The sequence below is a fragment of the Serinus canaria genome, chromosome 2 (assembly GCF_022539315.1).
Source record: "Serinus canaria isolate serCan28SL12 chromosome 2, serCan2020, whole genome shotgun sequence".
Classification (NCBI taxonomy): domain Eukaryota; kingdom Metazoa; phylum Chordata; class Aves; order Passeriformes; family Fringillidae; genus Serinus; species Serinus canaria.
Window position 1 is genome coordinate 130,243,470 of NC_066315.1, and position 13,689 is coordinate 130,257,158.

Sequence of the window (13,689 nt, forward strand, 5' to 3'; positions counted from 1 at the left end):
GGCACTGCAGTAGTCTGCTCCTACATTTTTCATGGTACGTGTTTTGGTGAGCAACCAGCAAATTGAATTTGTTTTGAGGGATGAGTAAAGCACCAACCATGAAGTTTGTGTGTTACCAGATAGGAAAAAAAGGCAGTGTTTCTTTCTGTGGGGATGAAGACTGATGAAAGTGATAGCAGGGGTTGTCTCAAAGAGCAATTCCTAAATACCTTGCTGCTCTGGCCTAACATTCAAAATAGGGCTCATACGGGTAGAGGATTTTTTTTGTGTTGGGTACTTTTTCTGGTGCTTGAGGTTCTAGATTTATTTGCTTTTTCCAGGTTTTTGGGGTTTTTTTTTTTTGGTAGAGTACTGATGGTTTCTAGTTTCATCATTAGGACTATGAAATGGTATTTTTTGGTTATATCTGTGTTGAAATTAAACACTAATTTGAATTCACACAGTAGCTCACACACTTTGTTTCATTCTTATGCCTTAGCTGTACTTTGTAAGGTATTTGCCAATACCTTCCCAGAAGCTTATTGCATATTATCAGAGAAACATTTCAACAGACTCCAAGGAAGCACTGCAGGGAAGTTCAAGAACGTGCTTCCACACAAATGTGCAATAGTTATTTCTTGTGAAATATGAAGGATTTGTAGATACGTTTGCTGTTCTTTTTATTACTATTAGTAATCCCTATGTATGGTTTTCAACACAAATTCCATATATATAGATGGTTTCTTTCAATACCTGCCCAAATGGGAAATTTGTGCAAGGAAATGTATAGAGAGTAAGAAAATGAGTATCATGACTCTGTATTGCAATTCAAGTATATTATATTTATTTTATTATAAATAATGTGCATTATATTAAACATATATGACTATATTAAAATCATAAGTTTTTACAGATTTTCTGTATTATTATTTGGCATGATGAGGGGAAATTTCTAGAATAATTTGCCTAGTTTAATACTGGAGCATTTAGACTCTGTGGCTCTTTTTCTAAAGCTAATTTTTGTGTTCCTGGATCTTTTAGTTACATGATTTTAGAACAGAAAACTCTGTAGTTGTCGTCAGATAAAACTGAACTTCATAACTTAAAATCATCAAAGGATTATTCTTTTAGTGGAAGTTAGAGTTAGTAAATGTGTTTGGAACCGAAGTAACTGGAAAGTTTGTTTTGGATCCAAGGCTGGTACTTGCTTAGCCCTAGCCCTGGCTTGCTTCTGATAGAATATTGCATGAAGGTTTTATGCATTGGAGTTGTGGTATTTAAGTGAAAAGACTTGCGTATTTAATTATAAAAAGTTGGTTTATTATTTAGTTGTTGTAGGATTTTATATGCAGCCTTGAAGTCTTTTTGGCAGTTACACTGTGTAGGAGGGTAATACTCATTTTTCACATGTTCTTCATACTAATAGTTGCTAAAATTGTGAAGCAGTATAAACACGATTATTTTTAATTGGCTGTTAATGCTGAATTCCATAGAGAACAATGAAAGATCTGTATTAAAAATAAATTAATTAATGAGTAATGTTGCGACAAGTGCCAACTACATAAGAATGTAATTGTTACATATAAAACTTAGGTATGTCACATGCCTTTAAATATCCCTGAATTTATTTGAAAAAGATTAATCCTTTTCCTGAAACTACTGGAAATTTTATTTTCTTTAATGCATATAACTTGTAAAAATTTTTGACAAAGTGAAACATTGAAAGGCAAGAAGGGGGAGGACAGATTTGATATGAGTTCCTGTTCTTTGAACTGTGTTGTTATCCAGGGATCAGGAAGAGATTCTGTGACATGTAATTTAAGTTACAGCTCTCAGCAGTTTTTTGGCAATTATGAGATAGGATTATTTCTTAAGTTGGTTACTTACCACAAGCCAACAAAAATTTGTGTTTTCAGTAACTAAATAAAACCTTTTAAAAGGCTTGAAAGCTTTCTTGGGAAAGAACAGGAATGCTGTGAAGCACAATGACACTGTGTTTTAAGTGGTCAAAGAAAATGTATGTGATCCTTATTATGATCATTTTTATGTACAGGTAGCCTGCTCTCTTGGTTCCTTTACTTACGTGTTTTGCTTCCCATTTATAACATTTTTACTTTTTTCTACCTTCAAAACAAGAATTTCTGTTCTGCCTTTTAAAATTGTAACAAAGACTGCATGTCTGGATCGGCAGCAGATGGTCTAAATGGTAGAACAAATTTGGGTGTTGGAGCCTGGGCTACAGTCTTACAATACTGAGTGCACCAGAACCCTGACACAAGGTGTGCAATCAGGGGTTCTTTGCAGCCTGGGGAATCATTGCGAGATGATATTCTGTACCCAGAAAAACACATTACCTTGCTGCTGAGAGCCTTTGAGGGTTGATGGCTAATTCAGAAAAAGGCAACTTCCCTGGAGAGACATGCTCATGCAAATGTCACCTTGTAGAAAATCTTCATTGTCTCTGATTGATTTATGTAGCTGTGAAGTGTGGGTTATGAAAGGAAATCTTTTGTTGTCATTATCATGAAAAGCTGTAAAGACTTAAACAACTTGTCCCTCTTCATAGCACTTTTGGGCAGTCGCTTTGTTTTCTTCCCTCCAACCCACCCTCCTCAGAGACCTAATTTTTCATCAGTATTTATTTCGCTCTTCTCTCTAGTGAACAACATTCGTTTTTATAAAATAAGAATTAAAAATACTCCAGTAACTTAATACTTTCCTTTTTATGCAAGAGTCATTGGACACTTTGAGGCTTACATGTTTGTAAAAGTGTAGAGCGTAGAGTTATGCTTTACTTAACATTTTAGAAGTAGAAGGGAAAATACTGCTTGCTTCATTGGTTTATCATTAGTGTACATTATTTAGCATGTATAGGCCTTGACATAATAGAAATGAAAATAGGGGGTGATCCTGTTTCAAGAATGTAATAATTCGTTCTCTTTAACACATGAATGTGTTCAGCATTGGCAAACGAACATGTTGCTACCAAAACTGAAATCAGATCCTTGAAACAGAAAGGATGTTGCCATGGAAAAATGAAGTAACACTCAGTGCAGCTGCGAAGCATTAATGAATAGGATATTTTTTTAAAAGATCATTTGTGTTTGGTGTGGCTTGGAGGGTCCCAACCAGATGGTTTCCATGAACAGGATCTGACCCCCAGCTTGAGGACTTCTTACTGGCAGATTACTTCATTTTCTTTCCCTTGGATTGTCAGATCCTTACATTAATGCAAGATTTACTGCTGCAGATTTATATTCAGTTACATAAATCAGTCACATCTTACATTAAATTCACAATTTTAGGCACACAGTTTAACAGTTATTTAAAAAGTGTAAAAAGATTTATATGATAGCTTTAATATATGCTATTGATGTAGTTTAATTTTAAGAATTTGGATTACATATATTTTGAAACACTTTCCGATAGGTGAAGCAGTCTGTAGCACACATTCTCACTTTTGTCCAGCATATAATTCCATCATTTTAGGTGCACTCTTCCATTCCTTCACTGGAACTTGTGAGTAGGCAAATGTCCAGATTCTGTGAGTTAAATGTACACAAATTCCATTGAAGTTGATAGTTGTGAATCTGCCTCTGAGAAGTTCAACAGGTGCAACTCGGTTTTGTACTTATGGGCCCTTGTGCATTCAAGTTGGTAATTTCTTGTGTGATTATAATCATTGCATAATTTCCTCTAAAACGTGGACTTTTACCATACATTCATTGTGTTGGCCTTTGAAATCCTGCAGTAATGTTTTTCAAAACTTGTTAATCATATAAAACTTTAAATGAAACACAGGTAAGGCAACCATATCTGTTAGCAATTCTGTAGTATTACATGTTGTCAATTTTTAACGAATCCAGATTTAGGTTCCCGCTGACTGCACCAGTTTGTCATGAATGAATGATTTAGAGTAACCTAAATAATCATCATCAAAGGCATTAGCAAAAGAGACTTTAATATGAATTCATAAATGTGTAACTTGGTGAAGATCAATAGCAAGGTTCACTCTATCATTTACTAATGGTTGAAACATATAAGGGAAAATAGAATTGGAATAAATCTGGCATTATTTACATGGAGGCCAAAGATGGAAAAGGGTAAGGGAACCCAAACGCTGAGTCATGAAATTCATACCGGACCTCCTTGCTTGCCAAATCTCTGATGTGGCTTAGGTGCAGCTGGATCTGATCTGGACAACAGTTTATATCTAAGAGAAGAAATACAAAGAGTAAGGAAGTCCTTTCATTGAGTCATGAGATTCAGAGTAGATTCCTTGCTTTCTGAACTCCTGATGGAGCTTAGTCTCAGACATTGACAACAGTCTGTCTAAAGGAATTACCTATGTGGATTTCAGTAGTATTAATTTAATATGCTATCAGCAGCTTACCAGACTTATTTTGCAGTTGAGGGATCTCTCTGCCTTGGGTTATAGAAAGAATACTCAGTGTCAGATAAGGAATCCCAAACACTTGGAGGCACCCCAGCTCAAGGGGAAAGTCACTGGTGTGCAGACCAGTTGCCCTTTAGGGAAAGTTTTAACTGAACTCATCCACAGATCTGTTGTTAGTAGAGAGGCCTCTCTGCCTCTCAGAGCAGCCTTGAAAGGTGTCCCAGCTTAAGGGGAGATCACTGCTGTGCAGCCATCCTGCCTGGCAGGGAGAGCTCAAAGACAGTTCATTTAGGCTGTCATTGGCTTGTAGTCAAACTGCATGCAATGGGAAGGATGTGCAAGAGACTCCTTGTACTCACAGCTTTCTTTGTTCTTTGATAACTGAGTCTTGGAAAAAACACATTCAAGTGTTATTCACATGGTCAGGCATGATGCTCATTGGGTCACTGTGCTCTTTGTGGAGTTTCCTGGAGTTCATGACCTGGCTGCAGCTCAGGCCTTTACCTCATTTGGAGCTTGTACTGAGCTACTGCAGGTCTGGTTAAGGGGGCTGAGTGTATCCATCATGCCTATGGAGGCCTAATGATACCATTTAAAGCCCACCAAAATTCATGGTCCAACTCCTATTCAGTTGTTTGAAATGAGTAGCAAAGAGCTGCTTGTGTAAAAAAGGAATTTCCATCAGCAATTTAAAGGGGTGAAACTCTTGTGATTCTACTTCAGTATTCTTGATACAGCAAAGTAAAATAAACCAAATGTGATCGGAAGAACTTTTCTTCAGTACAAAGCTGCATTAAACTGTAAATGAAGTGCAAAAGATCTGCTGAGTATTGAGATCTGTTCTTGGGAGTGCTTTGTAAAACATGTCCTATAGATTCTGCTGCTGGCAGTGTGATGAAGTATAGTATCTCAAGTTGGTGGAATTTTTGGATTATTATTTCCACATGGTTGTATATCCAGGCAGCATTTGATGTTAATTGTAATAGATGTGTGTGTGTGTATATATATATGTGTGTGTGTGTGTGTGTGTGTGTGTGTGTGTGTATGAAGAATGGGTGATTTTTTTATAAACTGTTTACTCAGCAAATGCACAGATAAAACAATAGTTACACTGATCATAAGTTCTTTTGTCATTTATTTATAATTATCCCACAATGATTTGACCTACAACCTATTACTAATAGACCAGAAAACAATCTAATATATCACTGTAAAAATCTTTGCAAATTGACACAGAGACTAATTTACCATTAAAAAAAATCCAAATCTGTTACATCTGTAACAATACACCCTAGCTTTTCATTCAGTATAAATAAAGTATACTCAGCAACCTTGGATCAATAAACTACTTATCAAAGATGTAATTAGCTTCATTTTACAACTCAAACAGTTCTAAATCCAGAAACAAACACAAACTTCATGAACTAATGTATTTATTTTTGCAAAATTCTACTTATATTTTTCTGCAGTGAATTCTTGTCAGTTTGTCTAAGCAAAAGGGTACAAAAATGCTGAAATAAAGATGAATATCTGTGTACTCACTAGGCTGGCAAAGTGCTGTGGAATTCCAGCTCTATTACAAATCACTGTTGTGGTCTTAAAGACCTAATATCCTTCAGGGGAGAGTATGAAGTACAAATCTTGGTTTTTTGCTTTTAAGCTGTGCTAACAATGTCAAATTGAAAGAGTGGTACCTAAGTTTGCAGCAAACAAATGTTTTTGTCACAGCTACAAATAATATCTTGTCCAGCAATTTGTATGCTAGGGTTTTCCAAGCAATGTGGAGCAAGAAACTGAATCAGAGCTTGTATTTGCTTAACAAAGCATTCAAGTGTACAGGCTCTTGGAGCCTTTTGATATCCAGGTGCCAGAATGGCATTTGTAAGAGCCAAGGAAGACCAACAGTCCACAATTTACATCACCTCTAAGTTAACAAGTTGTGATGAGTCGAGTTCTTGGTTTGGACTCACTCAGCCTCACTAGAAACTCCTAAGAAGATGGCAAAATGGCCAGGCATGTTCCAGGACATTGAAAATAAAGAACAAAAAATGTTACTTCCTGTAAAAGCATGTGTGCTGCTTCTGATTAGAAAAGGGGATAAAAGCTATATAAACTTTATCAACTTTATTACTATCTCTTTCTCTTTGTTTAATGTATACACCTCTCCATTTATTTAAAAGTCAGTTTTACTATAAAGTTTGTGGTTTTCATATTTTTCTAATGACTACCTTTTTTTGTGCATGCTCATTATGTTGCTTATTAAGCAAAGGCAGAATTTTCCCTGAAACAGTTCTTTATAGAAAGTAACAGCATATAAAATCTTGGCTAGTTTTGGAGACTTAGCTATTGCTAACAAAGCTAATGAATGGTGAAAAGTGGAGGGCTTTCTCATTCAGAATGTTCTCTGACTCAATTGCACCTGTACAAAGCTGTTGAAATGTAGATATATGTATTTTCACTTTCTATGGCAACACTTTCTGATGAATTTACACAGCAAAAACATCCTTCTTCTTTCTCCCCTCTCATAATCATAATTTACAAGCATATATAATTTCCCAGCATTTTGTGCCATCTTTTCTCTTAATTCAACTAAAAGTTAAGACTATTTTTGGTCAACTGTGATGGATGAATAACTTCAGATTTTGTACCAATATGAATACTCCACAGTGAGGAAAATATTCTGTTTCTGAGAATCTTTTTTTGCTTTGTTTTTTCAGCTTGAAGTGCAGTCTTGTTGTGTATTCCTTCCCAATGACAGCCTGCCTTCTCCAAGTACTATTGTGTCAGGTGACATTCCTGGGACTGTGCGAAACTGGTACCATGGGCAGGCCAGTATGCCTGGCACACTTGTTGTCTGCTTGCCCCAGATAAAGATTATGAGTGCTGGACACAAACACATGGAACCATTGCAAGAAATCCCATTTGTTGTGCTGAGACCCATCCTGGAAGAAGGTAACATCATAAACTCAAAAGCCTCACTCTTTAGTTTCCATTTCTAACTGTCATGAAAATTGTCTTCATTTTATTTTGAAAACTTCTTATTTTGTACCGCTTTTTTTTGCAGAATGTTGTTATGTATTACTGATGTCTAGAAATACTACTTACAAGGTTGGCCTCATATAAATCAACATAGAACTCATCATCAAAGAGCTAGTTCTGTGATGTTTTGTATATTTGAAATGAAAATAATTTTTTACCTTCATTGGTTTTGTTATTCAAATTATTTTGTAGCCAATGATCTTGACACAACAGGAGGTGACAATCAATTGGATATTCCAAGACAGAATAGAGACAGGTTAGGAAAAACTTTTCATCCCACCTAGGTCTTGGATTTAACATTCAGACTGGACTTTAGTTAAACATTCTTCACTGAGGGGGTATTTGGTCACTGGAACAAGCTGCACAGCAAAGTGGTCATGGCACTAAGCCTGTCACAGTTCTGGATGCAACTGCACAATGCTTTTAATCTTAGGTAGTCCTTCAAGGAGCAGGAAGTTGCACTCAGTGATCTTTATGGATCCCTCCTAACTTGAGATGTTCTATGATTAAATGTAAAATGAGAAAATAAATTCATAAGTATAGCAAACTGTCAAAAGAAAAGAATGAAGCTTTAATGACCATCCTGACGGGCAATAGTTCTGTGTTGTGACTTAGGAATTACAGCAAGGATTTTGTAGAGATACGAAGAAAAAAATTGTGAAGGTTGAGGGAAAGTACAGTAGTTCTTATTTGAAAAGCTAATATTTGATAGGGCTTTGAGTTTTAGACCAGCTTGAGGGAAGAATCAGCTTCTAACATTCTGCAGCTGATCAAGAAATGAAAGGAAGAGATAAGCTGAAAAGGATCTAGCAAGTGAAAACAAGTTGTTTACGTTGAATATTTTTTATTGTGTTTTGGTTTTTTTTAATAGAGCCCTTAGAATTAATGAGAATAAATGGTAAATGCACTTGCAGAAGTGTTCTGAATAAATCCTGATGTGAAAGTCTTGTTCCATATGTGTGTGTGTATGTGTGTGTGTGTGTGTGTGTGAAAAATTGTATACTGGAAATAGGTGAGGCAAATATTCTGAGCCATCTTGAGCCTTGGGTTCCAGGTTTATTTTAATGACTTCTGTGAGAGATGGTCTCAAAACCAAGTTTTGGATTCCATGGAAATGCCACTATTTGTGGTTTAACCCCAGCCAGCAGTTCTGGCTGAACAGAGCCACTCACTCGTCCACCCTGCTGGTATGGAGAAGAGAATCGGGAGGACAAAAGTGAGAAAGCTTAGGGGCTGAGATAAAGGCAGCTTAAAAGATAAAGTAAAAGTTGCAGGTGCAAGCAAAGCAAAATAACAGATTGATTTGCTACTTCCTGTCAATAGGCAGGTGTTGCAGCCTTTCTTTTTGGTTGGTTTCTTTGGGTTTTTGGGGTCAGCTGACCAGGCTGTCTTCCTTACCAGCTCCTCCTGTGCCCCAAGTTTACTTGCTAGTGGAGGAGTGTGAGAAGCAGGAAACACTTTAGCAATAACTAGAACATACCCAATTTATCCACAGCTTTCAGCACAAATTCAGAACAGCACCACACCACCTACTATAAAGAAAATCAGATCTATCCCAGACAAAACCAGGGCATTGGTGTACAATTACTTTATTGTTGTATTCCCAAACTATATTATTTAGAAAGAATTCTTGCTATTTTCTGTTTTGATTCTAAGATGAAGAGAGGGAGATGCAGGAATTGTTCCATTGCTTTTGTGACAGCATTTTCTGAGAAAATTATTCTGTTTTCTCTCTTTCTGCTGAAATATAAGCAGTTTAAATGGTATGAAAAATTAAGTGGAAATCACATTCAAGAGCTAGTCCCGCTCCTGCCATCTGAAATTTGTTTGGATTTATAACACTGTGTTTCTTCTCCCTTTGATCTGCCACTTTTATTGGACTCTTCTCCTTTCTGTATTTTACCTTAATTCATGGCAATGGAAATAAAATTGCAGTTTTTAGTATTGAAAATCATATTAGAAATGCTGCCAAATGAAAAGGAAAAAAAGTTTGAAAGAAAGAGAGTAAGGTGTATGTAGTTTTCCTAGTAACTTTCAGTAGGAATGATCTTATTTGCTAATCAGAGTGTCAGATAGAAGATACACTTAATGGAAGCCTTTGTTTGTTTTAAACTGATGATGTAATTTAAACCATTTATGAAAGTAAGAAGTCATTTGAGTTTTGTCAGACCCAGATTTGAAGGAAAGAGCCTAGTGAGAGAAAAGAATCCCCCTGGTTGGGATAAAGCCTATGGTAAGGAATTTATTTGTGTGTGGCTTCCTGCTCTGGGAATAATGCCAAACAGAAGTTCTCACAATGTTGATATTTTTGGTTCTCTGATGGAGCCATTGCCTTCTCCCATGCCAAGACTCTCTCTCAAAGAGATTTTTCAAAGTTTTTTCACAGCTTAAAATCACCTTCTTTGCTTCTTCCCCTGTAGAGGTAAATAATTTTTATGGACTTGTACTGTGAAAGTCTCTTCATTTGCTTCTGTCTTTGATCAAGACTTCAAGGACAGTCAGACATGTTACCATCTCTCAGAAATTATATTTAGTCAACTGTGCTTTTCCTGATAGCCATTTTGCATCATTCCTACTTTTATACAGAAGATATAAGTAAAAGGCTTTTCCACAGGGATGTGTTGTTACTTTTAAGAAAGCTGTGTGGTCACTAATGTATTTTTGTTAATAAATGAAAAACTAAAAGAGGACAAAAAGGGAACATATTCCTACTGTCATTTGGGAATATTTCAGCCTACTCAGATGCTTACTGACCTCAAGATGTCAACATACTGTAAAAATAGCTTATACATTATCCCACAATCAGGTCTTTCCATGTGTTTACAGAATTTTGCTGCATCTCTGAGGTAATTTTAGTTTGCAGGAATGCTTTTTAAAGTACTTTTATTCAGAAACATAATGTAGCTCTGTCATGCTCTACAACTAAGTAATCCATAAATGGATTTATCCATGTAAAGAATGAAATATTCCTTTGAACTTCTATTGAATAACACATACAATTAAGTAGGGTATTGAATTGCATTAAGTATTATCTTAAGAGTACAAATTAATCAGACAGAGACTGTGAGGTAGTATTTATTGAAGATGTTGAAGTAGAATCACAGAATCATAGAGCCAGGTTGGGAATGACCTTGAATGATCGCCTGGTCCAAACTTGCAGGACAGAGGGACCCAAGATGACATTATCCAACACCCTGCTCATTTGCTCCTGAAAGGCTGCACATCTCTAAGGAGGCTGTTCCAGTTCATGATTGTTCTTACTGTAAAATCTTCCTTATATCAATATTAAATCTCTCCCAGTGCCACTTGTACCTGCTGCTCCTTGTCTTCTCTGTTTTGACATCTTCTGAAGAGGAGGACCTCTGTCCTTTTTGTAGCTGCCCTTTATGTAGAGCAGTTACTAAGAAAAAACTAAATTGTTAGAAACTCAGTTTGAGCAAAACAGAAATGTTTAGAAAAGGGCTTAGAGTGAGTTGTGACTTTCTGTGCACATTTAACTTCAGATATTTGACAATCACCTGTATAATCTCCAAGTTCCAACCTATAGTGATAGGCTAAAATGTGGTAAATACAGTTGGACAACATATGTTGCTATAGTCAGAAATTCTGGACTGCTAAGTGGTCTTCCAAAAATCTAAACTCTTTTAACAGAAGAACAAGATGAAGACATGAAGGGAACTTTTTCATAGGTAAAGCACTGTTTTAGAGTAATAATGAAAATTTTTATTATTGATGAAATCCTCCTGGTTTTAGAAGTTTACATTTTCAGTTATTTAATTATTGAATAATTATTATTTTAAAAATAATATTATTTATTAATATAATAATGTTCCTCTCTGGAAACATAGTAGTAAATCTTTCATAGTAGTATATTTTATGCATTCATCTTTTTAAAAATGTTTACTAATGTCAAATACAGTAAGGTAGAGATCTTTAGGTAAGACACAGTAAAATATTTTTAGGAAATAGTGTTTAAAATATCTTAAAATTGTTGATATTGCTGCTAGTCATATTCACATTTTCAGGTGGATAGCCATATACTGACAGTCATGTGAATCACTATTCCAAATACTTTAATTTGAAAGATGGCTTTTGCTTGTGAAGTAAGACAGATTATATATCTTCACAGAATTTTTAACATATGTTGAAACTCAATAATCTGTCAATAAGTGACTTGCAGGGAAATAGGAAATTAGTGCCATATAGATTTCAATGTGAAAAGAACAGTTAAATGTTTAAAGTAGAACAGCAGTATGTTGGCCTTTGTACAAGTTATAACTTGCATAAGATTTTTAAAAATGTTTACCTTCAAATTTACAGAAATTATTTTTTCTGTTATTATATTCAGGATAAATATTTAACATTAAAATAGTGTGCTGTTTCATTGAGAGGTCTGTGTGTGACCTTAAAGATCATCTATTTCCAACCCCCCTGCCAAGGACAGGGACACTTCTCACTAGACTGGATTGCTCAGAGCCCATTCCAACCTGGCTGTGAGCACTTTCAGGGATGGGACATCCACAACTTCTCTTTTCAGCCTGTTCCCGTGTCTTGCTACTCTTGTAGTGAATAATTTCTTCTTTATATCTAATCTAAATCTATCCTATTTTGGTTTGTTTGAGCTTATAGTTGATGTCACCATCTGCAATAGTAATTACTGTGTTTAATTTACCTGTTATGAGAATGGCTTGTAGAATTAGTTCTCATGTTGGAGAAGCTGGAGTTATGCAGACATAGAATTACTTTCCTGTTGCATGGCTGGGAGGAAGTACAAGTGACCTAACACGTAGTGACTGCAATATCTTTTTTTAAAACATTGCATGTCCCATGAGAATGAAGGCTTTAGAAATCCATGTAAAGACCCTGCAGTGTGGGTTCAGAAAGGGAAATGAAGACACAGTAGTCAGGTTGCTTTTTAAGGATTGCAGGGGATACTGCTGGTAAGCCTGGGAATAGATCCCAGAGTACATGATGATAAAGCTTTCATGATCTCTCTCCTACCATTACTGATTCTAAACAAACAAAATTTCTCTTTTGTACAACTGTCAGCATTGCATACACAACATAATGGACAAATAACACAATTGCAATCTGTTTTTTAAAATAAAGATAAGTTATTCATAAAATGAGAGCAAACATTACATTTATTAGTAGTTAAGCACATTTATCAATATTGTATGTCATGCATATGGGAGGTCTTGTTATGAGCTTTAGTGATTAACTCCAGCAAAGAAGCAAAGTGCATCAATAAGTACCAGAGAAAGAGATTCCACATACCAATTTTTTTTTATTTATACATTTGAAAAATAATACAAAATTTCTGTTGGAATTTAGTATTTCTAAACTATTGCAAGTAGCTGATAAAAACCAGTTCTTTGAAAATTGTCTGATGGTTAGGTCAGTCAACTGCCAAATACCTGAAAGTGGTATTTATAAATTTAAGAAGTTATCAAAGCAGTTGAAATATTTTAATTAATAAATTTTTATAAACAAATTAGTGACGGTGCTCTACAAAATTAAAAATAAGGATTTATGATAGTAGTAAATCCGGAATTAATCAGAATCTTCAAACATAGTAGGGGTCTTTCCTGTGTATATTTTATAATCTTGCCATAATAAATGTTGAGTGTACTGTAGTTCTACTGAAGGAAATTCCAGTTTTCCCAATTTACTTAAAATATTTCAGAACTTCATCAATGAGGTGACAAAATAATAGTATATGTAGATGGGAAGGTTAGATATAGAGAAAATTCTGCTAAATATGGCACTGACTTTTCCTTTCTACTAAGAAATCATTCTTTAAAATTTGGAAAATCCTATAAGCAATGTTGCTTTTGATATTTAGATGCTTTGAATTATTTTCTAATAGTTTCACAAAACAAATTTGCAAATGAATGAAGGTACATTTTTTTTAAACAAATAAGATATAGTTGCAACAACAAAATCAGGATTTATCAGGTGCACAGTACCAATAAAATGCTAAAACAGGCATATAGTGTATATGGAGCTGAAGAAGAGGTAACTGATGACATTGGGGGAATTTCATAGCTGTAAATTCACTGTGTCTTTACTGCAGTATTTTTTTCAACGTCCTGTGGTTTCTGTAAATTGATAAAAATTTATCATTGTTTTGCTTTTAAGGTGGATATTGTTTGCAGTCTAGTAGAGCTACCACTGATTTTTTTTCCGTAGATATTCTTTCTTTCTAATCCATGAAATATAAACTATGTTAATTTACTGTGGTGGTCACAGAGAAAACAAAGTTCATATGAATT

General features: G+C 35.2%; 2 protein-coding genes across 9 annotated transcripts in view; one reads left to right on the plus strand and one right to left on the minus strand.

The window, feature by feature from the left end:
* VPS13B (vacuolar protein sorting 13 homolog B) overlaps positions 1–13,689 on the plus strand; it is a 430,054-nt gene that overhangs the window by 216,468 nt on the left and 199,897 nt on the right. For all 8 annotated transcript variants that reach the window (XR_007776824.1, XM_018912403.3, XM_030234395.2 and 5 more), the window contains one exon: positions 7,093–7,327. Coding sequence is in view for 7 of the 8 variants with exons in the window: in XM_018912403.3 (XP_018767948.2) it covers positions 7,093–7,327 (235 nt within the window). In the remaining variant the exon portion in view is untranslated. The remainder of the gene's footprint in view (positions 1–7,092; positions 7,328–13,689) is intronic.
* The window catches only part of PABPC1 (poly(A) binding protein cytoplasmic 1), a 688,709-nt gene that overhangs the window by 129,687 nt on the left and 545,333 nt on the right, over positions 1–13,689 (minus strand). The gene's annotated exons all lie outside the window — the stretch shown is intronic.